General features: G+C 39.6%; 1 protein-coding gene across 2 annotated transcripts; it reads left to right on the top strand.

Annotated features, from left to right (window-relative positions):
* The first annotated feature begins 1 nt into the window (after position 1).
* AQP9 (aquaporin 9) lies at positions 2–27,575 on the top strand. Of its 2 annotated transcripts, none has more exons than XM_041418933.1 (6): positions 2–254; positions 11,046–11,172; positions 14,699–14,836; positions 16,917–17,035; positions 18,635–18,852; positions 24,081–27,575. In XM_041418933.1, the coding sequence occupies exons 1-6, from the start codon at positions 153–155 to the stop codon at positions 24,241–24,243; spliced, it is 867 nt and encodes a 288-aa protein (XP_041274867.1). In that variant the 5' UTR covers positions 2–152; the 3' UTR covers positions 24,244–27,575. The 2 variants fall into 2 exon arrangements, with proteins under 2 accessions (XP_041274867.1, XP_041274868.1); XM_041418934.1 differs by lacking the exon at positions 2–254 and adding an exon at positions 266–398.

Raw genomic sequence — 27,575 nt, 5'->3', positions numbered from 1 at the left:
GCAGTCAGATGATTTCACTGGCTGTACAAGATGAAATCTCATATTTCAGTGTTTAAGTAAAAGTGTCAAAGTTCAGCTGGAGCGGGGACGAATACAGAACAAATTTTGTGTGTATTTGTAACCAGGGCACCAGAGCAATAGAGGAAGCCAAAATGAGCCGGAAAAACAAAAGGAGTTTAAAGGAGAAATTTTCCTTGAAGAACAGCCTGGTTAAAGAAGCCCTCTCAGAGTTCCTGGGAACTTTTATACTGATAGTAAGTGTCAGCTGCTTTCCTTTCTTCCTACTAATCTAATGTTGGACAGTGCTTGAAAGGGGACATGTACGTTTTTCTTGTACTGTGCCAGCAGTGAGGTTACAGCCTGACCGTGCACAGCTTGAATGAATTGCTCCTATGATGGTAAGTTTGTAATTCCTTTCTTCACCCCATGTAATTATCACTGCCTATAAAAACCAGATTGTTTTATGTATTACAATTGTCTGATTGGCATTAGATTTCATCTAGGAGTAGAATTTCAGTGAAGGAGCACGCTCTGAACAGTCCAGATATGTACAATGGATGTTGCTAATACTCTCCTGGTTTTTAAAAACTCAGCAGCTCATTTTATGCACAGATTCTGTTTACATTAACAAACATATTGTACTGCATGTTTAGAAAATTTTAGTTGAGTTGTTTTCCTGTGTAATATAGGAATTTAGCTTTGTGATTTGTAGTGAACTTATTGGGAGTTGCATTGCCAAACCTTTGGAGATTTTGTAAGTTAAAAGTTAAAATTTTTTTGTTTAAACTGTACTATTTTTTTTTTTTTTTTGCTTGGTCCTATAGTACTGCTACAACTTAGATTAACACCTAAATTTCCCATTTTTATAACCCCAGATTTTATTTTCTTTTTTTACTTAATTTCTTGTGCAGTTTTTCTGTGCATTTTGCACTGGAACTGTGACTCACCAGGGGAGAGAGCAGGCTCTGTAGCAGAGCCAGAAGTCAAGCAACTAGACTATTTATGCCAAACTTTCTTTCTTTCTTCTTTTAGTCTGGACAAAGCAGTATTACTTATTGCTAAATATTTCATCATAGTGAAAAAGTGGGGGGGGAATAGCAGGCACAGTACTGACATAGGTTTTATAACTGTAACTATATCAGCTAAATTTCAAGTAAGTCATCTAAAAATTCCAGTAGCTCATAAAATACTGGAAATTATGGTCTTTACTACAGTTCAGCTGACTGAAGTGCACCGGCACTAAAATAACATTATTCTCAAATTTAATACCATCCATAAGATGTTATTACAGTAAGGAGCACATTTAGAAGCAAGGAGCACAGAGCACTTTACAAACATTAATGAATTAAATGTCACAACACCCTGGTAAGGAGGGGAAATGTCATTATCTTCATTTTGTATATTAGCAAACCTGATTACAGGAGCCTGCACAGGAAGCCTGTGGCAGAACTCTGAATATAACCCACATCACCTGACTTCCAGTACTCTGTCCTCACCACAAGATCCTCCCCCTCTTTCCATTAATAAAATTAAGCAAGAGAAGAAAACATATTAAAGTGCAGATTAGACTGCAAATGCTATTATTTAATATTATGCTGCACAAGGCTAGAAAGGAAATGCAAACCCAGATCCTATTGTCTAGTATATTCACCATATGAGTGTAGTAGAAAATGAAGCTACAAAATTGTTGTTGACAATCTGAGTTTTCTCATTTCTCTTACTCTTTCTAGTTTCAGTCTTGGTTTAAAGCAGAAAGAGCCTCACCTGGATTAAGCTGCAGTTTTCTCAGTGCTTGGATACCTCAGCTTGTGTTCAGACTGCACAAGTGACAGCAGTACCAAGTGTTTATTGTGAAGAAACTGCTTTTTCTGCTGTTGTCTTAAGCTGCGCAGGGGGAGTTTAGGTTACACATCAGGAAGAAATCTTCACTGAAAAAGTGATTGGGCACTAGAATCACCTGCACAGGGAGGTGGTGGAGTCACCGTTCTGAAGGTGTCTAAAAAAAGATTGGACATGGCACTCAGTGCCATGGTTTAGTTGTTGAGGTGTTGTTAGGTGATAAGTTGGACTTGATGATCTCAAAGGTCTTTTCCAATCTAGTTTGTTCTGTGATTCTGTGATTCTATTTATTGCTGTAGCTTTTAAACTGTATCAGCTAGTAAGCACTTAAAGCACAGATAAATATTAAACCCTTAATTTCAATTGGAGCTAATGAAAGAGGCACCCTAGTGAGTCAGAGGACAGAAATCTTTGAAGAACAGCATGTATGCAAAAGAAGCCATAGTAATAGGATAGTGGAAGAACTCTGTGTTAAGGCTGTTACAAATGGAGAGTTCACGGCCTACAGCACAGCTGATTCATGTTTTTGCTGAAAGCCACTTGGGGTTGCTGTGATGGTGTTTAGAGACTGTGGAGAGCACCTGTGCCACGGAGTGAGGCTGAGACAGCATTTCTGTTAGCTACAGGCTCTGTCTGGAAGCCAATGCTAACTGACCACACCTAAATCTGGGACCCACTGCTGGGAGTTAGCCGGGTGAAACTCTGTCCCTCCAAATCACCTATTTCTATTTTTTCTGGAAAATAACATGAGAGGCCACTTACTAATAGGAGCCTAAGCTACCATCTTTGGTAACTCCCAGTCTTGCAACATTATTTTCCAAACAGGAAATCTAGGAAGTGGAATCACTCATCAGACAAAAACCCAGCCTTCACCTCAGGGTGTGGTTTGCAATGTTAGACAGATTTGACACAACAAGCCTTGAGAAAGGCACTGGGCACAGAGTTTGGATAAAATCTCCTGGTCAGCCCTACTCAGCATACTGCAGTTTGCCTTGCAACATGGATTCAGTGCACGTAGACAAACTTCTTTCCAGGTGAAAATAAAGTAGAAGATGAGCTCCAGAATCACAAGAAATGTGCTGACCATTAATGGATGCTCAGTCCAGTGAATCAGACTGAAGATGCTCCAAATAAGTAATCCCTCCTGAGAGATCCAGAGTCAGGTTCTCAGGTGCTTACATTACACGACATGATAATACAGGCACAGCCCACATGAGCCACGCTTAGCAAAGCACCCAATTTTGGTAAGAAATATGAAACTCCAGGAGCCTGGAAGCATCCTGAGCTGGGAGAACACCTGCCTGTTTGCACCATGGTGGCTGAGAGCCCAGCCTCAGACAGTCTCAGCCTCCTGCAGCTGGGACTGGCCCCAAGGTTTCCCTTGAGGAAGAGCTCTCTAGGGAGCTTTTAGTTCTCCAGCATGTTTCCTGGTTCAGTGCAATTCCTCTGGGGACTTCTCTGAGTTAATCTGGGGGACAACACCTGTGTGCTAGCACAAGAGAGTCAGGAAGCCATGCTGCATCAGATAGATGGTTTATGTGGCTTTTTAGTGAGTCTGGTTGGAACTCTCCTATCCAACTGCCTCTCTGTTTTTAATCATGCTCCTCTCCATAATTCCTCTTTGGAACTTGACTGCATTGCTCTCAACCAAAATGGGATTTACTCTGACTTACACCATTAAGTATATCTGAATTGAAACAGTTCCAAAAGGAGATGCCAAATAGGCCATGTGGCTTCCTTTAACAGCTACTGCTCACCTAACACAGTTTCTATTTCATTTTCACTCTCAAAAGCATCTTACTGAACAGAGCTTCCCAGAAAGGAGCTGCACAGGAGCCAGGATCTCCAGAGGCCACAACAGCATTCACTTCCTTGCTGAGACAAAACACAGGCTTCCATTTAGCACAGAAATACAAGTGGGGAGTATATATGCTGCTAATAGATACCTACATATGTATTCCTATGTGCATATTCCTATAAGCCTGGTCTCCAACTGGAGGTGGGGAGCCTCTTGCAACTCCCATGGAAGCAAATGTTTGTGTGTGTTTAGAAGATTCAAGGCACAAGCATTAACTGAATACATGACAGCCCTGAAATAGTTCAGCTAATGAGGAAGGCTATTTATCATCAAAATATTTTAGTCTTGTTTTCATATTCTGACCACTTCATTATGCAAGTTATTTGTCCTGCTCTGTTGCAGAGTTGAGTTGCTTCAGAAAAATCTTCAAGATTGGCATTACATGGATTTGCTCAGTCCATAAGATTAAAATTTAAACCATTTTTCTATATCTACTTTTTGTGGCCCTACATTCCAGTGCACCTTAATTGCAATACCGCAGGGTAACATATATCCCTTATTCTAAACATGCATTAGAATTCTCATTGCATTATGTTACTGCATGAAAGAGAACATAGCTTTTGATCCTTTGCTCCTTAAATAAGTGTTTAACATTTAACACAAAACCACTACTTAGAAATTTTAAACAAAGATAAATCCCAAGCCCTAAATTTTTGTGAAAGGGAGACTTCTTTTTGTATAGGATGAAATTACAGCAAGTTTTGTCTAAGGTAAAACATTAAATATCAGCATGTTCTAACAGCTGTCTTGTTTGCTATCAGCAACGAATTTCCTGGAGTACAGAATCTTGTATAATTAGCTGTTAATGAACTTAAGTTTGTCAAAGCTAGATAAGTGGGTATTAAAACTTATTTATAATTGATATTTTGATCTGTCACTCAGCTTTTAAAATATTACATAACGTTACAAATACCATGAGCCTTAGCAGTGTTTGCACTTTGAAGAGCAGCTCTTATGTCAGAGATCCATACATTTGGTTCTCTGGCAGCACAAATATAGTACAACCAACAAATAATAGATGCCACTCATGAATCTAATGTTATATAGTTGCATATATTTTGATGGCATTACTAATTTTGCTAATTATTCTGGTGAAGACATACAAACTCTTCTTCCTTTTGAAACTGTATTAAATCAGCATTGCAAACAGAAGATGAAGTTGTTACAAATACCCTTAGTTGTACTGAGGTTAAGGAGGGGTTTTGCATACTGTTGTTATTTTTATAATCTTATTATTATCAGAGTCAGTTTTTTTTTTCTGGACAGCCCTTCTGTTTTAGAAGTCATTCTTTAATTCAGCTGAATATTAAGCAGTGTGAAAGATTTGAAAGGAAGGTTAGCTAATTATTCTTTTATCCCAAAATATTAATGCAGCAAAACATTCTGAAAAATCATGGGAATCTTTTGTTTTCCATCCAAACTTAGGTTCCTCAGTATATGACATTTCAAACTTTTAGGTGACTCAGATGTTGTGTTACACAAAAGCTTTGAAGAAAATTATTTTCATTTCTGCAACGTCCACCCCAGCACGTAACTCAACACTCATGGTTTAACCAAGAGGTTTCAGTAAGTTGAACTAAATTTCCCAAAACCTTTTTCTGTGGATACCCTTCTCCCCAGAAAGTTTGCATCTATAGGACTGAAGCATAGGCACCTCTGCCTGAGACTTACAGAAGACTTGCATCTCTCCAACCTTCAACTGTGAGTGCAAAACTTGAATTTGTGTTTCACAGACACAAATTTACAAGGTGTTTTTTCAAAAGTTTCACCAAATAAAAGAAAGGTAATAAAAGTAATAACTTTTTAAAGCTGTCATAAACAGTTGGAGAACAGAATAAAAGACAATAAATGTAGTTTGTGCTATGCAGTGAGTTTATATCTTTGTGATCTCAACAATTCCATAAACCATTCTGGTTGAAAGTGAATTCTAGGGAGCTCTCCAATCCATGTTTAAAGGCAAATGTGACTCTGTTCCTCTAACCCATTCCTCACAGGTTTCTTTACTATTAAGAGCATTCAGATTTCTTTTTTTTTTTTTCAACAGCAAACAGCTTAGATTTTAATTACTCCTAACCATGTACCTCTAACCATGAGGACACAGCAGAGATCCAGCTCCCCTGTTTCTGCAGGCAAAGGAAGGAGTAAAAGAAAAGGAACAGGCACCCTTATACTCCAAGGAGAGGACAGAAAACCTCCTTTCTCTGAGTCTGCAATGCACAACTCTTGCACACTTTCTCAATACTAAGTTCCCTGAGAATTGGTGCAGAAACTAAACATATTTTAGGAGTTTAGAAAGGTTTAAAGCTTTTCAGCTGGGGTAGGAAGCAAAGCATCATAGCTCAAGAAGAAATGAGTAAGGTGGGAGGGAAGCAACACTGAACAGGTTCTTTTTCTCTTCAAGGCTGCTAGGTAAGATTTGGTTCCTCTGCCTGGCCTTTTCTTTCTAGCCCAACAGGCAATTTTTTACTCCTGAAAGTTTGCATCTGAATATTACATTTTATTTTCTTATGAATTTTTAGAAATTCAGGAAAGAAAATGAAAACAGCTTCAGTGAAGAAACTGACTCAAACCAGTTGCCCTCTATAATTCAGGAAAGAAAAGCATTTAGCATTTCAGGATGGAGTGTGCAATATTGATCATAACAAAATATGAGAAAATGCAGACTTTTGCATTCTCTCTAGGTGACTTCAAACTTTTATTTGTCTCCTATTGTATATGCAAAAGCAATCATAAAATTTAAAAGCATCAGTTTATATAACACAGCATAGTCTGTCCCTCAATATTTTCACTATTTTTTTCCCACAAAGCAATTTGAACCTGATATTTATATGTTTTTAAAGCTTTATATACACAAATCATCCAAAGTTTTATTAAATTTACAGTCATGTCTCCAAGTAGTAATGTCTCCTTCTGTCACTAGAAAATGGTTTCAAAATGCCAATAATTTGAAGGCTTATGTCTATACTACTCAATTAACTAAATGTAAGGGCTTGGGGGTTTTCGCACTCCTTATTTATGAGATAGCAAGCCTGAAAAAAATTAAAATCCATCTGAACTCAAGAGGATATTGGTTGTTTCCCAGAAGAACATCAGGAGAACGGATATAGTGACTTTTTATTACTCTAAGCTTGATTAAATCATAACGTACAGAAATCCTCCCCAACTCACCAAAACATTTCATTAATGATAAAATAAGAGCTGTGACTGGTAAGCTTGACTGGTAAGCTGTATTTTTTATCTCACCTTTAAAAGTTTAAGTACTCTCTGATTTAACAAAATATAGCAAATATTAAACATTAAATTGGATGAGGACTGGTCTTTCCTGAAAGGGTTTTCTTGTAACCTGAATTCTTGCAGAGCTAATGCCCTGAATTTTAGAAGATCTAACATGTCTCTGTTTTTGTTACTTTTAGCATTACTGTCCCTGGTGAAAGAATGCTTAGAAACCCTATCTGAATTAAGATCCTATGTAATACACAGCAAAAATACATCTATGTATGGAAAGAGTTTCTAATATTATAAAACATCTTATTATGAAATTCAATAGGTAAATTCTTAATCAGACTTGCTTTGTAAATGAAAGGGGTGGAAATAAAAGTGAGTTCTAAAACACACTCCCCTAGGAAGACACCACCAATTTAGCACACCTCAAACTGAAAAGCTTATTTACTACTTTTTTAAGTAGCTAATTCTATTTGGAAATATTAATGTTGGGTAGGGGAACTGCACAAGACTACAGTACAACATGAAGAATGCTGTAAAGTTTTCATAGGCACAGATCCCTACCTGCACAGAAGGGCAAGTACAGACACTATTTTTCTAGGATTTCATGACTGAAGTGAGCAGTTTATGATTAAATACTAAATTTTTTTGCACCTGCTGACTGTATTCCTTATAACACACTGAGTTCCTGTACTCATGCAGAGCATCATCAGCTGTGCAGCCATGGAGGCCACCCTCTGCCTGCAGGGACACCTGTGGAACCCACTGCATGTGTGTGTCTCACCACAGCTGGAGCTGGGGATGAACAGAGTCCAGCACTGCACAGCTCATTGCCTCCACACTGCTCAAAAGCTTGGTTGCCTCTTTAATGTGACAGGCAGAAGGTGTGGCTATAAATGCACACCACTTCTAGGACTGTGTGATTAGAAAGGGGCTTTTTATATAAGCATTCTTTAAGATGTGTAAAACTTTACTGGCCATGTAGAAAAATAGATTCCCTAAAATTGTAGTTTCTTGCAGAAATCCTATTTACACTGAAAAATGCTGTTACAAGCATTTGGAAAAATCCTGAAAATAGTAAGATGGAGGGAAAATGATCTTTAGTCTCTCTGGTGAATGGGATACAGAAAGTCCTGCAAGCTTCCAGACAGTAACAGGACCTTACCCTCCTTGAAGGCCAGTTGTTTTCCTTTCCTAACATTAGCCTTGTTATTCAAGACAAAGAGAATGATGTAATGGGCTATGAAGCAAGTTTTTTTGGTAGAGAAGGTTCAGACAGCTACTCCACACCCAAGCATATTCTTCAGGGCAGTAATGACTTTATGAACAAAAAAAAAAGTCAGTGCTGAAAGTACTCCAGTAATTTTAAGCAGATCAGGCTATGCACAACTGCTAAGAGGAAAACATGGCAACATAAGATAGACCAGATAAGATAAAGAGATCTGGCTATATTCTACGTAAATTAAACTCCCATTTACTCCATGTGCTTCAATCAATGAGTGTTGTGGGTGCAACTGATGGCTGAGCTTGGCCTAAAACCTTAGAATATTTAATTACAACTTAATGATCTAGTTGGTCTTAACGCAGTCAAGCAAAGACTTACAAGGTATTAAATTGTTGTTTGTGTAATTACATGACTAGGTGATAGTTTCCAGTTGCACCAACCTAGCTACAGTAGGTATGAGGCAACTCTTTTCTCTCCTTCTTAAAAGGTCAGCAAAAGGAGAGAGTATTACAGTGACACAGCTCAGACCTGCAGGCTCAGCTCCCAGTTTTCCCATTCCTGGATGGGCACACACTGACTGTACCTGCAGCAGCATTTAGTCATTGTACATGAGCAGGTTCACCGAGTGCAGCTGTGTTCCAGCTGGCTCACATGTTTTCTCTGTAGAAGAGAGACTGGTTAGCACAGAAATGGATCATCTGTAGTTGTGTATTTCCCTAAGACATGCAGAGCAGGAGCTACAATGCAAGAGGACTACACAGCTGTTCTGTATGACTCTCCTCAGTGCTGGTAATAAAGAAAGGGAGCCCACAGCCTCCCTCCATTATTTCCTTCCCTTCTCTTGTGAATTAGTAGTTGATATACATAGATGTTGCTATTCCCTATCCTTTTCTATAACCATCTTCTCAACCCTGTTCTCTTTTTCATCGTCCTTACAGAAAGGGGTAATGTTTTCAAAAGAATGGCCTTTGAATCTGCAAAACTTTGCCTGTGCCATTTCAGAACACAAGTACACACTATACTTGTAGATTGAGCTGGTTGCCTGAATTCAACCTGCACCCCAGTATGTGCAGGGGCCCAGAGCAGCCTACTGAACTTGCTCTTCATCTGAGTCATATCTTTCCCAAAATCTGCAGTTTCTGGAACACTCCTTTTAAGAAATCTGGAAAGTGAGAACTAGAGCATGTAAGGAATCTGGAAAGTGAGAACTAGAGCATGTTAATTCCACATCCTCTAGATTCTTATGAATTCCAGCAACCCATTCTTTCCATTTAAACATACAAACGCATTATGAATTGTCTCATATGAAGTTTAAAAATAGATGTCATTTCAGCTGTGACCAACTCCAATGTGTGATATTTTGGTTTGCTATCTGTATGTGCATTTGTGCTTATCACGTGCATTGCAGGTTAGAGCAGGGCTAACGCAAGCGTGGCTTGTCTGTTGCACAGAAGCTGACTGGAGCGTGCACTGTGTCCTGGAGCTTTTAATTATACAGTCCAATAAACTGTGGCTATCTAACACCACCCTACCCTTACATAACCAGAGCTGCAACACTCTGGCACCAGTGAGTGTTTTGTTTGCTTACATGATTATGACCTCAAGGCAAGAGCTGCACCTGGGCATGACACAGTCTCAGGGCACTTAGAAATGCCGTCTGCATTCAAAAGCTGCTTAAGAGTGTAATTTTATTGAGAGCTTTCTGTCACATTTTGGTATTAGCTAAAACCCTTGGGGAAATAATGGAAACAAAAGTATGATTTTCCTGTTTAAATTGCATCTATTTTAGCAGAACTTGCCTGTTAAACCTCAGTCACCAAATCATTTTGGTACAGTCTATTTCTAAGGCAAGACAGATTTTCCCATTACTTTGCAGTTTCTGAATTCAACTGTCTTGCAACTGAAAATAAGCAATAAGGTTGCTCAACATATATCTAGTCACATCCCAGAAACTGTAGGATTCACATCACTTACAGCTGCAGAGAAGCAACAGTTTTCAGACTACAGACATTATTTGAGAGCTTCCACAGAGTATTGGCTCCTTGTTCAGCAGAGCACATAGGCATATATTTAAAAAGCAGATTTTCAAAGACACAGAAATGAATCAGCTAGTCTATCTCAAACGAAAAGGTTTTTGTCCCTTTGAATATCTTTCCTGTCATCTTTAATAGGCTCTAAACATATGCTTGAAGGTAAACAGAGGCTTTCGAACTGAATAAACATCATCTTGAGCAAATATTTAAACCTGTTACTGAACTTTATTCTGAGGAGAACCAACAAAAATCCCAAACTAGTTTAAATCCATTTAGAGTTCTTCAATGTGAACTATTTCGATATCTCCACTTCAGTTAATTCTTCAAGCTGCAGAACCAGTGAAATATTTTGCTAGAGAAATATATGATATAAAGTCAGCATAATGATACAACACAATGTAAATACCAGAAAGTTGTCTCAATCCATAGTTTCAGCACTAAACATTAGAAGCCTTTTGAACTACCTTTCATAACTTTTACAGTAAATTTGTCATCACCTATCGCATCAGTCTGGAGCTGAGAACTTACCTCACAGAATTAGTTTAACTTTCAGATGCTGAGTTTTGTTGTAGAGGCAGTGCAGTCTTGTTTGGCTCCAAGTTCTGATCAGCATCCCCTCATTGTGCCTGAAGAACAGCTTTCTGTGTGGAGAGAGGTCCTCATTAGCAGACATTCTTCCCTGTGACAGAGACAAGGAAAATAAAAAGCAAATGTGCGTTGCAGCAAAGGCAGCAGTGGCACACATGACAAATCCCAGCACTGTTTCAGTATTCAACAGCATTTGCAGCTATACCAGGAGAGCAGAAGTCCCAGGCAGTAACACTTGACAGACACAGCTGTGATTTCACACTTGTCTTTCCCAACGCAGGCTCTGGGCTGTGGCTGTGTGGGCCAGGCCGTGCTGAGCCGCGGCGCGCACGGCGGGCCCATGACGGTGTCGGTGGGCTTTGCCATGGCAGTCACCATAGCAGTGTACGTGTCCGGGGGCGTTTCTGGTAAGTGACTTATTTTCTTACATAGCATTTATTGCTGCAGTGCCAAGACTCCCTTGTTGAAGGGCTTCCACTTCATGGTATAAACAGTCATGAATTAGGAGCAGTAAGCACCCTTACAGCAGAGTCCACACCAGAGTTTTGCAAGTGAATCTTGCATGTTCTTATTTCCCTCTATTCTTTCTGTTTGACAAAATGTCCCACCAAATTGTGAACTCAACTACAGTGTGAAAACCTTGGCAGACCTCTGGCTTTTATGGAAAGTGTTCCATTTAAACCAGAAATCTGCTTGGTGTTGCTTTGAAAATTCTGTCAATAGAGATGACCCTGGGCAGAACAGGCACTGTGTTTAAAGAAATAACCACGAAGAGCAATCCAGCAGTCACCAGATAAAATGGTGGCCAGCTACACAGAAAGCACAATGACCCACTAACAGGTATAATGAACAGGATCCACCGTACAAAGTGCAATTTGTTTCTTCATGTCCTATGACAAGCAATAGCAAGTCTGTTCCTGTCTGATTATTCACAGAAGCAGCAGATCATAGAAAGCAGAAACAGCAGAAAGGTTCAGTACCAGAGATCCATTCAATGACACTGTCAGTGTACTGTCCTTTCCCCCTTATTTCTGCTGTAACACTTGCTCAAGCTGTATTGGTCAGGAATCTCTCTTTAGTTGGGGCTAAATTAGCTGGGCTAACTAACCAGTGCCCACAAGTGCCATGTTGGAGACTGCCTTGCCTCCTAGTTCCACCATTCAATTTGGCTAAACCAAGATTGGAAACATTAGCATAAATGCTTTTAACAATTAAAGCCTTCCTTTAAAATAGAAAATTATGTAAGAACAATGCTGTGCATGAAAATACACAATACTTTGTGTTGTATGCAGAGTTTATATTGGCCTTTAAAGCACATTGTACTCCAGGTCTCACAGAGGCATTTCTTACCCTTCATAAGAGGGTCAAGTTGGTCTGGACAAATTTCTTTAAGTATAATTAGGACATTAGAAATAGTTCCTGTAACAGAAATTACTGTGGCCATTTCTCTTCTCTTTACAAATTCTTTTAAAGAGGCACCATGCAGAAGGTTTCCATTAGAAAGTCTCACATTAGAAAGTGCTCCAGGTTCTACAAAACAGGCAGTCTTGTCACTGCCATTGACACAAACCAGAACTGTTCCTTAATATCACACAAAATTAATTCAGCAGCACATTCCTATTATCTGAACAACTTTTAACTACAGCCCCTGGTTTACATGGAGGCAGCTAAACTCTTCTAATGCAGTATCATAAAAACAAACCTGTGAAGACCAAGCCTACATTTGCACCTTTAAGGGATATTCATCTCCATCATTATGTAGAAAATTAGAGTTCAATCCCAGCAGGGCAGAGCAGTTGCAGATGTTGCAGTATTGTGCTTCCTGTGTTTTTCCCATGACAAAGGATTCTGCATGCAGTGCATTTTCTCTGTGAAAAAATAGGAACAGATATTTCAACAGGCTGTTATGATCCAACACATGATTACTAGTGGACACTTCAAAATACAAGCTCCTACGTAGAATTTTTTAGCAATTTCTGTGGCTCTTGGGTCAAATTCTCATTTTTAGGTACCGCTAAAATATTTTTCATCAGTTCTCTATGTAATTCTAAATTAATGCTAACAAAATACATATTCTGCATGCTTGGTGATTTTGAGCTTTTTATATAGGAAAATTCCCCTTTTTAATTTTCCTCCATCCAGTTTTTCTCAATATCTAGATAATTTCCCACTATATTATCCAACTTAGCATTTCAGAGCCATGACTGTGATCACTGCAACTACAAAAGGAGGAACACACTGTCCGAAGTGAATTTTTTTTTAAATCGGTGGAATGGGAATCAAGAATCTTGTAACCCCCCTATGTCAGCCTGAGGGCCTTCAACTAGACTTTACCTTTCCATATTTAATGTTAATCAGGCCTCTGTAATATTATTATAACTTGTCCTGGCCATCACAGTCACCCTGTATTATATACAGGTGGGGAATAAAATCAGGTGTTGAAAGAAAGGAAAATTATTAATTCCAGCCAGAGTAAGGAACAAAAGACAAGACAACAATTAATCAAAATTCACATGAAGGGCTGTTAAATTAGGTGCCATCTATCTATTTGCTCTGTGCTGGAGAATTTGAAACACAGTGAGGAATTCAGCTTTTAATTTAAGACTGGTGCTACTTGGTCAGCATTTGAAATGCTACAAAGAAGGTTTTATCCAGCTTGTTATCTGTGTTTGTCAGTTCATTATGTATCAAAGGTGCCTGGATTTCATAAGATAATGACTCACTGACCTGAAGTGCAAACAAACACAGAAACTGTACATAGAAACCCTTTCTCCATCACTAATCTTTGACAGATAAAGGACATGCTCTTTCAGTTATTTTACCAAAGACAAAGGCCATTTTTTTCTGATATTCCTACAGACTGAAATGAGACCTTATCTGGAAGATAAGCACAGGTTCCTACATACTTGCAAAATTTGAGGCTTTTATTTTTCAGTATTTATTACAAAGATGTACCTGTTAATTTATTTGGCAATTTGTATTTCTTAAGTAGCAACCATGTATCTGTAAGCAATGAAATTTTCCAAGAGCATACAACACCTTTTTTGTTGACAAAAGATGTTGAGCGAAAAAACCATATGACGTAATAAATATATTTTAGAAACTAAAATTGTCACAAAGAATTCCAATGCTACTGAAATATTTTTCATGCATGAGTTCAGATGTAGCTACTCCTGAATAAAAAAAGGAAGGAAGTTTCACAGGAAACTGAACTTTGTTTCAGCACAGATATTTTATCAGTTTCCTTATTATGGATCTTTCTGGAAAGCACAAGAACCAGATAGAAACATGGTGAAGGACTATGCACTGCTGCCCCCAGATTCCATCTAGGCACAGCTAACAAACAGCCAACATGAAACTGGACAGCTCTAACATTATTTGATTTTGTCTCCATGAAAACTGAGTTTCTAAGTAACCCCAGGTTGAAGACAGGGACACAAACATGACTTGAATCCAGGGCACTCCAGAACTGTCTCAAGATACATGCTCAAGCCAGTAACAGTCCTTAATCCTAATATGTGCTTGGGATACTAAAGGAATGTTCTTCTGCCCCAGTTCTCTCCTAAAAATAAAGCCAAAGGCCTCGAGGAGAGGAAATATGTGCAGAATAAGGGACCATCCCATCACAACCAAGGGTTACTATTTTTCTGGAAAAGTTGTCTATAAGTTACATACTGCAGGACTGCAGTCTGATAAAGAGCACAGTCCACAAGCATCAAGACTAAAGATGGATCTTAGTGGCTTTTGCCCTCCTTCCTCTGGTTTCATCCAACTTGTTTCAGTTTAATTGCAGTCACCATTTAACTGCAAAATAACATCTAGAAAACCTTGTACTGCTCTGGTATTCAAAAGTGCCCACATTTTTACAAATCCTTCACCTATTCTCATGTATCTGAGTCATCCACATGACTTAATTTTTGATTTATTTTTCAGGTGGTCACATAAACCCAGCTGTTTCATTAGCCATGTGCGTGACTGGAAGATTAAAATGGACCAAATTACCAATTTACATATTAGCACAATTCCTGGGAGCATTCGTTGGAGCAGCGGCTGTCTTTGGGATTTATTACAGTGAGTACACCTTAGACATGTTCACAGGACAAACTAGAGGTCAGGCAGTCTCTAAGGCCCCAATTTTTCAATGAATGTCAGGCAGGCAGAGGACTCTTGTTCACACAGGGCTAATGGCAGGAATGAAGCTAAAGCTACAAAAGAAGAAAGGAAAGAGCATAAGGAGTTTGAAGGGAAAAACAATGGCTTGAACATTCCAGGTACCCTACAAATTTACTGAAACACTTAATACTCCAGGAAACATTCTGGTATTTAGAAAAATTATTCATGGGAAATCAGATACTCTGAGATCATGTATTTCTCAGTAAGGATTTTAAATTACTTAATAGCCAGGATATAGGGCTATCCATCTTCCAGGCAAATTAGAAACATTAAAGACCTGCTACAAGTGCCTGTAGGCAAGAATCACCAACATCGTTCATTGAGGGTACAGGATATGAGATCAAGTCCCTCCTGACCAAATCTGAGACCACCCTTGAGAGGTGACTCTCCAAGGCAATGAACTCCAGGTACAGTGATAAACAGGTTACATATTTGACAGGGAAAAAGAAAAAAAAATTCCCCCTATCCCTGAGGCACAGGGTTTTTTATACAGTGTGCTAGAAAAGGAAAAAACAGTAACTGACTGACTGAATCCACTCAGTTGGATCACTTGCTTCAAGCCCCTGCTCCAAAACTCTGCTTCCACTGGCCCAGCCCATCTCCTCCAACATCTCCCTCCTGTGGGCATTGTGTCTGCAGACTGTGCTGGGTCTAGGTACAGCAGAGGAAGAACAAAAATGGAAATGCCCCTCATATGTCTGCTCAGTACCCACAGTAATCCCAAAGAGGCAAATCTTTAGGAACAATGAGAACTGTTTTGGGAAGAATTGTTTCCTTTTTAAGGTTAGTGTTAGAATTTGGATACTGGAATTCTGGAACAGGATTTTCATCTGAATTTAAGTCCTCCTCAAGGCTGACAGCGAGAATCAGGGCAGTGGCCAGGATGCCGCAGTGTGTCAGCACGTCAACATGTACATAGGGTTGACAGGGGAGTCACTGCATTCTGCCACAAGGGCAGCAGTAGGGCAGGGAGCCAAAGCAGGAAGCTTAGGTCTAGGTTAGGGACATCTTCCTCATATTCAGGAGTGCAGGATTTTCTCATATCCCTATCTCTGCTCAAGTCCTCCTCTTGCTCTAATTAATTTCCAAATCTCTTCTGTAGCTTTTACTTCCTGCAACTTGTAGGACTTTCATGTACCCTTTGAGGTCCACTGAGAAGCAGTCACTGGTAGAAAAACAGACATAGGAGATCATTCCTTCCCCCCCCCCCCCCCCCCCCATAATATTTAAATGCCGCAGAATTATCTGACACTTCAAATAAGAGCTTGATCTAAGTAAACTCTCTGCACTCATGTTGTGACTTTAAGCAAAGCTAGAATAGACAGAAACAAAGAGAAACAGATTTGTCTGCTAGGTTCAGGAGGAGCTTATCACCCTCACCATGACTTTCATGGGAGATGGGGAGCTATTTCTTTATTCACAAGTATCATCTCATCACCAGATCCACTAATAGAATAATGGATTTGAGTTTGTTACTCATGTCTGTATATGAAGATTTGAATATTCTTCCTATTTCTACAACAGCACAATTGTCAAATGGAATAGCAGTAATTCCTGGTGGCTGGGAATCCACAACTGCACAGTCAGGATGCTGTGCATTTCTTGGGTCGTTATGAAAAATGTAGCACCTCTTCAGAATAACACATCTGTATTCAGAATCAGAAAGTGCTCCTTGGCACTGTTTGGAGCTATGAGCAGGGGAAGATCAGCCCCATTTGGAAAGCTGTGGTACACAAAACAAGGCACAGGAGGAGAAATGAGACAGGAGGGTAGGAGGAGTACATAACTTCAAATCCAATAATGGTGCTCCTAGGGAAAAAAACATCAGAGAATCACAAATGGTTTGGGTTGGAAGGAACCTTAGAGATCAGTTTCAGTTGAGAATGTGAAGTGCACAGACCTATCACATATATTCTATCCTAGAAAACATAGAAAAGTTTATGGAGAAGTGCAAGCAGTTGCTGGCTTTTTTCTACAGATGCCTTTATGGAGTACAGCGACGGAAAACTTGAAGTCACAGGACCAAATGCAACAGCACAAATCTTTGCAACATATCCAGCTCCATATCTGTCCCTTGTAAATGGATTTGCAGATCAGGTAAGTGCACTTGCTATCTTAATTCTACAAATTAAATGTAAAGAAACCTGAAAAGCCAAGCAGTAAAACACCACATAGATCTAAAAAGTGTGCCAAACCTCACCATTTTGTACACCTCATCTTGTACAATACAATGAGAATGCAGTGCTGTTTGCAGGGGGTTATATTTTAGTAATATTTTACAAGCAAAATAATTTCAAGTTGTTCTTTCTCATACATCATCTTAATTGTTGCACTCAAAATGTCTTTAAAGCAATATATGTAAGAGGTTTTGCTCAGCATAAATCAATGTTTCTCCATAAATCTCAGTAGTCATGTCCACTTACATCAAAATCCAGCCCATTTTGTGGACCTATTATTCCTTAAATAATGCCTAAGCAGACAGTTTAACATACCCTGAACAACTGAGTTTTCTACTTCCACAAGCCTCCTCTCTAACTTTCTTTTTTGCAGATAGATTTGTAGTATTTATTTTTCAAATGACTGAACCTGAAAAATCCACAACTTCATTTCGAAGCTTTGTCCTTTAATTCCAATTACGCAACAGCACAAAATGAAGTTTCATATCTTTTATACACTTCTAATCAACTTACCCATCTTCTTCAGGAATACATGAAATAAATACTGCATGAGTAAGGGATAGAAAACAAGGGATGGCCTGAACACAGAAATTCATTACGTAAAAGATTGTGCAATCTGGCTTGAAAAAAATCTAAGCCTTATTTTGAAGTTTTGTAAGAAAGACAGTTTTGATCTTTGGATCAGTCAAATGGTAAGATTTTCCCCAAGCTATTTTTTACCCATGCAAGTTTCAAAACAAACTTAAAAGCAGACGAAAACCAAATAATTTTTAAACCCCTCAAACTTAAGCTTCTTCAAATCAGTATAGAAATTGAATGTTTTGACATCACTGAAGCTTTTGTCTGTTTTCCTATCAAGTTAATTATTAGCAAAATCAACATTGACAAAGCATTTGATTTAAGCAGAGCTGTACTTGCATTGAAGTAATTCCAGGAAAATTTCCTTCAGTGGCTCAATTAGCATATGCAGTACAGAGTTCATGGTACAGTTATACATGCAACCCTAATCTGGTACTTCCTAATTTTAGCTGCTCAGTTTTGACTTGACAGATTTCACTTTTTCTTCTGATGTTTTACAATACCTGGACAAAGAGATGCATATTTAGTCTAAATTATCAGCATAAACTACAGTCACATAAAACACTTTTATATCAATGGAACTGCTTTAGCAGCAAAAATTGAGTGAATAAAAGGGTAAAATTGACAGGGAAAAAAAAGTGGAAACAAAGCATTAGACCTCACGTAGGAGATGCCTTTTAAATCTTCTTGGTTTAGATTTTTTTTTTTCAAATTTCCTCAGCACATTTCTTGTCTTTGTCTTTCAGCACAGATATCACAACTTCTCATTACTGTGAAGCAGAAAGGCACTGAGTTCCAAATTTTGCTATTCTGTATAGTGGGATAAAACTAAATACCAGCTCTAAGCCACTCCAATCCACAAAGCTGCCATAGCCCCTCTTTTCATTATTGAAAAAATCTACATATATTTATTCAATATTCTTTTCTTTGCCTTGGCCAGGTGATGTCAACAGCTGTTCTTCTTCTGGCTATATTTGCTATTTTTGACACCAAAAATAACAGCGTACCCAAGGGCCTGGAGCCAATTGCAGTAGGACTTCTTATAATTGTTCTTACTTGCTCCCTGGGAATGAACAGTGGCTGTGCCATGAACCCAGCCAGGGATCTTGGCCCAAGGCTCTTCACAGCCGTTGCAGGATGGGGGATGGAAGTATTCACGTAAGTATGCCTGGAGATGAAGTCAAATGCTCCTGGCAAAAAATGTTTCTAGGAAAGTAAGATCCTGATTCAACATGGTACCAAGTCATACTTTATATACATACAGGTAATTCTTTACATACCAGAAGCAGCTATTCATGCACTTTAAGCCAGATATCCTCTAGGAACTGGGCTTTAAAAAGGATTTCCTGCTCCTAGGGCAAATCAAACATGCATAATCTCTAATATCAATCATTGTTTCAAGAAGACCTTTCCCAAAATATAAGAGCTTTCTAGAGGTCACTGAAAATATGAGTGCTTTCTTCTTGTGTACTGCAGCTTTCAGGGGGAAAAAAAAATCAGGAGAGAATTAGGTGGAAATATTTATTGGGTGCTGTAAAAAACAGAGACATATCAGATTGATTTAGCCTATGATTACTTCTGAGTTACTGCAGAAATGTACAGCAATCTAAAAGCCTGACTTCCTGGCTGGGAGGGAAGGAGTGAATGGAAAAGCTCCCTTCATTTTCCCACATTTCAGAGCCCTCTCAAGCCCCTGTGTGCACACACACATGCTCTTGGCTGGCCTAATGCACAGCTAATTAGTTGCACATCAAATCCACATCTTACACGTAGCCAGGGTAAGAGGCACTCTGGGGTATCTAAGCAAGAGAAATCTGTCATCAGGAAGCAGATATTTTGGTTTATTTTTGTATTGTTTGTTTTCCCAGTTATTTACAAGCAGGAATCCCCAGTAGTACTGTAGGCCACTGGAGAGCTCTGCTTAGTAGAGATTTTATTTCAGCAAGAAATAGAAGAAGCACAAATAATCTCTATTTATTCAGTATGATTTCTATTTACACAAATCATGTACCTTATTTGAGGAAAGCAGTAGCAAAGCATTTCTCATACAAAAAAAGCCAGGCATGGCACAGCTGAAACAGGCACACAGCCACAGCACAGGCCAGAGCCAAGGCTGGATGTAGCCCAGCTCTGGTCAGCTGCTGGTGGGAGATCAGCTCATTGGTCTGGCTACATCCAAACTTTTCCTCCCCAATAGCTCTTACCACTGTACTGTTTTAAAAAACAAGGACACACAGAGCAACATCCCACTCTCAGGATTCTCCTTTCTTTATACCTGCGTAATCACAAGTAGTTGTGGGCTGTGGTATTAGCCATGGTGTCATTCTATAACTGATAATGGATTATGAAGTTGGCTATTACATTCCTGAAAGTTTGGAAGCCTGATTGTATTGCGATCTAGTCACAGAATACTTGTGAACGCGCCTTCTCCCAACAAGTATGGCCATACATGAAAAAAACTACAAGAAAACTCTACATCTATACCAACATGGACTCTTTCCTAGTGTAGTTTAAGGTTTCATGTAAGAGAGGGAATGCAGTCCCACTGGAAAGACCTTGTTAAGAAATTTTAAAATGTGAACATAAAAAAATAACATACAAGATCTCTGATCCTTGCCAGAACTTAAAACAATATAAGGGATGAGAAAAATTGAGGAAGAATTCTTCCTCCCTGCCTTCAGTTAAAAGGCTACAGCTATAACCATGTCCAAGGGAATGATACAACAGGAATATGTTATTTTTTATTTACTGCACAGATCCAGGTGAGACTTAGGAAGAATCTGAGCCTTGTTAGGTAGCTGGAAGAGCCACGGGAAAAGCCTGAATGATTGTAGTTAGGATCCTAAATTGCCTGATGCTCTGCTGTACCTGAGCAACTTAAAGTGGTACAGCAACAGTTGACAAATACACCTTGGATATCTTCATTTAAATGGAATTCACAACCTTGAGACAGGTGTTCACGCTCTGTAGTAAAGGCATGTTCGGGAACTGGGGCCTGAGCATGAAACCTTCACAGAGACACAAGGGGAGTGCTTACAAACCCAGCAGCAGGAAATGCTCAGGAGACACTGAACCTCCTTTGGAGGAGGATGGAAGCATCTCCCAAGGCAACGGAGTCCATGTCAGTGAATGTTCAAGCATTGCCTACAGAACAGCCAGGACTGCCATGAAATCCTCACTTTGGAATAGATCAGATAAATAACAGTAAGACTTTCTACACTGCTCCCAAGCAAATACTCTAAACATTGAGAAAATTACCTCTCAGTAGAGAAATCCCCTCTACCCTTCTTTGTGCTTGAAGGTACAATAAATGCTGGTTTTATCACATTCTCAGGCAGGGAACTAGACTGGAAGGGAGCCCTTCTGCTGGACCATGGAATTGTCCAGATGATAGGAATGCATCTGAGCAGGGATTTTCTAAATGTTGCTGTCACTATATTTTGCACAAAGACACCTGAAGGAGCATTTTCCCCAAAACCAAGCCCGAAGACACAAGCTATGGTTGTTTTAGTTAAAGGCTCCCATCAGAGAACCAGGAGTCTTTTTTAAGCACATGCTTAATATTGTGATAAGCTTAAGAAAATTTTGAGAAATCCAGCAAAATTAGCAAGTTTTTAGGTTGGCACCCCACTGTTGGCCAGTGTGAGTAGCTGCAAACAGAGGCCATTTTCCATGGGGAAAAGAAGTCATTTCCCCAGGCTCTGGGTATCATACATCTCAGAGGTGGCATTTCTGGCTGTAAGGGAATAAAGGGTACTACTTGCAGGTAGCTTAAGTTTTGGAGAAATGCAGCAAAGTTTGCAAATTTTTAGGTTGGCACCCCAGTGTCAGCCTGTGTGAGTGGCAGCAAACGGAGGCCATTTTCCATGGGAAAAAGAAGTTATTTCCAGGAGTCTTTCTTAAGCACATGCTTAATATTCTGATAATAATTCTTAAGTAAAGTTTGGGGAGCAAAGTATTGTCTGTAGTGAGAGAACAGCCAGAGCGTTGAATCCAAATACCAGACTGGATTTTGACAAGCAAAACCGAGCATGAAACAGCAATGAGAGAGAGAGAGGCAGGGCTCTCCAGAGCAGTATTTCGTGCCAGCGTTCCACGGCAGCCCGGGACAGCCCCGCGCGGTTCGGCGCGGTAACGCTGACACCTCGTGGCCGCCGGCGCCGGGGACGAGGCGGCAGCGCTGAGCAGAGCTGCACTGCGGGGAGGGCCAGGAGGGAATCTCCTGTCTGCACAGGCATTTGGGTGGCACTGCGGCCTCAGGAGCATTTAGCATTCTCCCCGGGGTGCAGCCCTGCAGCCCGGGTTACCTCACGAACAGCGGTATCTCCCTTTCCCGCAGCAGCTGGCTAGTGAAAGGTGTATCTGCAAGTCTAAACGGGCCCAAGTTCCAGTCCCTGGAAACTACAGCTTAGACGCTGTAGTTTCCCGGGAATTCCCGCAGCCAAGCTCAGTCCTGCGGGCCAGGCCCTCCTGCAGCGGCGGCCGATGGCAGCGGCGGGGCTGGGTGCCCTCCTCAGCCGGCAGCAAAGCTGGGCCCCGGGGCACAGCCAGGGGCTGAGGGCACTCGGGCCTTTGGCCATCTGTGCTTGGCGCAGCGAGTTCTGGCTCCTGTGCCAGTGACACAGCACCGAGTGCCATAGAAACCCCTACTCGGCTGGGTCCTGACTGACCCCATTGCAGTTTTGGCAGCAGCCTCTTCAAAGGCTTTGCACCCAGCATCTCGGCACAGGCTATCCAACACAGCTGACTGCAGCTGCTGCAAACACAGGCCGTGATTTGGAGACGGTCATGCAGGAGCTGACAAGGCACAGGCCAGTTCATGGAACAGGCTGAGAGAAACCGGCCAAGAAACACCTTCATTACACACCCCTGTATAAACACATCACACAGAAGAATACATGCAAGTACTTGATATAGCTTTTGTTCTGCTGATTAATTCAATAAAATATTAGTCCGTGCTTGTTCCAGAAATTCAAGTGCTCAACAGCCATCCGTGATTCAAAAACAAACAGATTTATAAACTCAGTAAAACAACATTAGAAGTTACTTTATATCCTCAGGGCAAAAGAGAAATAATTCTAAAGGTAAAACATACACACGCAAGGCATTTCTGAACGAGCAGTAATAGTATAATCAACAGGGCACCAATGTTCTCCCAGTTCTATTCTTGCATTGTGACAAACACAAGCTCACTTCTGCATAAAGCTATACAACTGAGTGTTGAATAATTATCCTGACAGTTTAAAAGTTTCCCTGCAGCTTCCTGTAAAGTTCCTCTTACAGATTAATTTGTCCCTTTGTATTTCTGGGAGAAAAAAAAATCTCCATTTTCAATATGCATGAAATTGAGGTAGCTGAATTTTCACTGGAGATTCACATATTCAATTAATATAGCATGTTATCAAATCAAAACACCTTAATGCATCAGTACAGTCAAGAGACTCTGTGCTTTGACATGCATACTCAGTTATTTACTGTCTGAATGTGGACCTCTAGGAAAAGGAAAGCAATTCTACCAGCCCAATATTCCTGCATAAAAAGGTTGTTATTTACTGTTTTATACAGTTCAATGGTGGAAGTCTTACTTTAAATATGCCTATAAATCTACATATTTAATATTAAATCCTAGTAACTGTGCAAATGTAAACATTTCAGTGGAATCAGCATGCTGGACTTTCTTAGTGAATACAAAAATTCTAAGATTAAGTTTTAGGTGTATAAAACTTCTAAGCATTTATTTGCCTCTTGCTGAAAGACGCCGCATTTTAAACATAGAGATAAGATACTGCATCATGAAATATGAATCTTGACCACTCCAGTTAAGGATAATCAACTTTACAGTCACTCTGTTTTATTACAGTGCTTAAGGTAAATATACTCAAAATTCAGTTTAATTTATTACATTTGCCAAGAGGAAGATAGTATAAACTATTGCAGGTATGAACTTGTGGCTTATTTCATGCAGATGAAATAAGCCACTTTTGTAACATCCTGAAAATCTATTCACAATCTGGGGACAGCACAAGTGAAGATTGCTGGGCAATAAATACGTGCCCTTTCATTTCACTGCAAGCCAGTGAAATGTGCTTTTCACAAGGGAGAAATCATCCTCTGTCCCCAAACAGACATGCAGTAAAAAGGCCTTATTTTCTAAAACACAGCAAGTACAGCACACAGACCACGTCTGGTGCTTGTTATTTAGCGTTTCAATCAGAACCAGCCTGGGCAGAGCAGATGGGGGTGTCACCCATTTACAGAAATGTGAGTCAAAATAGAAAGGTCTGCAGTATAGCAAGTGGCACACCACTGGATCTGTTCAGGGGCTAACTCACAGAAAGGTGTTCACCAGAGCAACAACACTAATTCTTGTTCTTTTTGTCTTACAGGGCTGGTAATAATTGGTGGTGGGTTCCTATAGTTGCACCTCTGCTGGGAGGTGTACTTGGAGCAATGATCTATGTCATTTTTATTGAAATTCATCACTCAGATCCTCAGTCAGGAGAAGAAAATGATGTGCATGCTAAATATGAATTGACCAATATGGCATAAGAAGTGAAGAATTTTCTCTGTCATTGTGTTATGCAGTTTTTATGCAAATGGTTGTTTGGACACTATGAAACCCATATGTCTCAACTAAAAATTCACCTTTCAAAGCAGAAATTCTGTATAGAAGTTCAAAACTGAAGTTTTTCCATGAAACATTGGGCTGATCACATTCAAAATTGGTATCTTGAGTATGGGAAGGCTAAATTGTCCTTTTCATACGGTTTTTAGGTCAAGTTATCCTAGATGCAATTGTAGTGAGATGATGCACTGACCTGTTAATTCAACTCATATGATCTTAATCATGCTGTCTAATTAACTGAAAATAGTTGAGATATTGATACAAAACTGCATAGCTAGTTAATGGATTCAGTGCTGAATTAATATGCAAGAGCAGCATTCACTTCTTAAGAATGGCTTGCCTAAACATTTAAAAGAATACTCAAATTGGCTAAATGGTAATTGAAACAGTTTAAAATAACTTTGCTAAAGTTTATGGAGCCACTATTGATCAGCAAGAAATCAACTCCTCAGTGAGTAGGTTTAGTAATTCACAATATGATCACGAAAGGTAAAAACTGCTTGTTGTAAGATCAGCACCAAAGAGAAAAAGGGTAACTTCTGCACAGGGTCTTCATAGCATTAATGCTTAGTTATTTTTAGATTATTTACTTGACCTTTATGCTACCCAATATTAAAAGCCTTATGTAGAATACTAATCTGAATCTCTTCCGCTGTGCTTTCTGGATACAATTCATTCCTGTGGAGATGGCCCAGCAAGGGGCTGATGCTGTGCAGAAGTCAGCACAAAGCCTAGGTCTGTATAAGATTTAAAGAGTCCTGCTGCTGCTGCTGATTTATATAGGTGGATTTCATCTGCATTGTGGGAGCAATTTTAAATGTGGGAGCAGTAATTAAAATTAGAAACTGGTCTCAGAGCTAGTCCTAGATCTGAATTCCACAAGGAAGTTCTTATGTATCTCTCACTAAAGAGAAATGGTTGGACATATACCCCTTCCTAAATATCCAGCCTTGAAAATGAAATTATTTCTGCTTAGTCATTGTGAATTGAATGTATTCAGTTAAAGCAAAGTTTATTTCTATTATGTATACATCTATCCATGGTTGGTGGTGGTGATCATGAATAAACAGACATCCAATTCAGCAATGCTCCTGAGCTACTTTCATGGCTAAACTTCAGAGCACCATTCAATTCACTCATTTCAGGGTGCTCTTTCCTTTGGATTCCTAGAACTCTGTTCTCTTAAATTCCACACTGCATTCCTGATTTAATTCCTGAAGTGAGGAGCCCTCTATGCTGCCACTAATAGCCTGTGCACTTCCGTGCAGTATCTGCAGAAGATGTTTACAAACCCACCTCAGCATCTGGAGCAATCAGGCCTTTGTCACTGCTTGTCTTGATCCCACTCCCTGGGATGCCATGCCAAATTCATGGCAGCAAAGGGACAGAAATAGCAGGTCAAGCAAAGATCTGCTTACTGCAGCTCCAAGTCAGATCTTGCAGCATACTTGGGGGAGTATAATTCCAATTTTAATTATGTTTTTAAGAAAACTTACATAACTGTAATGAACTCAGGCTGTCCAGAGACATACCAGCCCTTTGCAAAATGCTCATTTAATTCAGTGTCTCCCTGGGTTAAATTCTGCTACATCCATGCACATTTGACTGCACCCTTGTATCACTGGCTGGAGAGTCTCAGGAACAAGAAGGGAGAGCTTGTAGAAACAGTTCTCAGTCTGAGCAGAGAAAAATCAAAAATAAAACGTGAAAATTAGTTCTAATTTTAAGCCTTTCATTGGCAGCAGAGACAAGCTAGATCCTCTGTGCTGTGTATTGATAAACTGTACACATAAAGCAAGATGGGGTGCAAATGCAGCTGCAGACTGATCCTTTTTTTACCCCACCCTTGCAGTGAGCGCTGTCCCTCACCCCTTGGCCACCCCTTGGCAGGAGCAGTCCCAGGTGGCTGCCAACCCTCGGTGTCTGCAGAGGGATTACAGAGGTAGACCCAGTCTGAGGGCTCCCTCAGCTCTGGAAAGCACTTACTCTTCCACTGACACCAACATCTAATATGAAATACCTGTGCAGAAAATAAAAATAAACAGATAATTAACCAGAAGTAATCAATGTCATCCAAAATGGTAGGGGGAGGTTGTCACTTGTGTTAGAATTTTGCACAGTCAGTAGGCTCCATATGCATCACTATATTGCTTCTTCAATCTCCCATGGAAAACATGGGAAAAAGGAGAATCCAGGTCAGGAATGAGAAAAGGACAGTTTATTTATACAGCCTACTCAGGGACTAGCCCACACTCACTGTATGCCTGTGCATTGGCCAAGGTACATAAAGTTGTTCATTTTCTCAAAATCCTTTTGGTCACAACATGTTCTGTCTATAAAACATAAAATCTTGTTTCTCCTACTCATGCCATTCCTATGCACAGAATTTCTGTATGAGTGACATTTACTTGCCTGAAGTTATTAACATGCAAATGTTAAGCAGTGACACACTAGTGTGATAGCATAACAATGTCTTAAATATGCTCTCAAATTGTTGTCAATTCTGTGCCTGCTTAAAGAATTTAAATTTTAATTAATCATTCAATATTTTGTAAATTCTTTGGGGACACATGGTATTAATACCACAATTCATCCTGGATTCACAAAAGCCAGAGTTTCATTCAGTAACAAGATGTTATAAACCTGTCTGTGATTGACAATTTAAATTTCAAGGAATGAATTCCTGCTTTCAGGACAAGCCTCAGCTGATTCTTTACTACAAAAACTTAATAATGTAATGGGAACAATAACAATCACCTAATTCCATACAGACTTATACAAACTTATACAGACATTAGCTGTTTTATAAAAAACAAAAAAAGTATTTTGACTTTGCATGAACTATGCAATTTCCTAATATCAACTGATATTCAGTAGTCACACTTATGTTAAAGTAATAATAATAGTTGGCAACAATTTTTTCTAGCTGAAAGATGTTTGATCAGTCTTGATTTTAATGTTGAAAGAAATTAATTTCAGGGTATTGTTCAACTTTCTTTTTGGATTTGGGGTTTTTTTTGGGAGCAATGTGTTTGTTCTTTAGGGCTAAACTTAGTACTGGAGTAATTTGGGAAGCTGCAAATAGTACTGAGTTAAAAGTTGGCTACTGCATGTTGCTTTATTGAAGTCAGTGAAATTATTCACAATGGGTGGCAATATGGGCAAGGATAAGTGATCAGAGATCCAAGCTCAGTATGGTAGAAATTGTACTTTCTTGGAGTTTTGTCTATGGATCTGGATGTTCAAATATCGTGGT

Source organism: Onychostruthus taczanowskii, unplaced genomic scaffold (assembly GCF_017590055.1).
Source record: "Onychostruthus taczanowskii isolate IOZ18803 unplaced genomic scaffold, ASM1759005v1 scaffold6, whole genome shotgun sequence".
Taxonomy (NCBI): domain Eukaryota; kingdom Metazoa; phylum Chordata; class Aves; order Passeriformes; family Passeridae; genus Onychostruthus; species Onychostruthus taczanowskii.
Note: the sequence above shows the minus strand (reverse complement) of the source record. Positions and strands in the feature narration are given on the sequence as shown.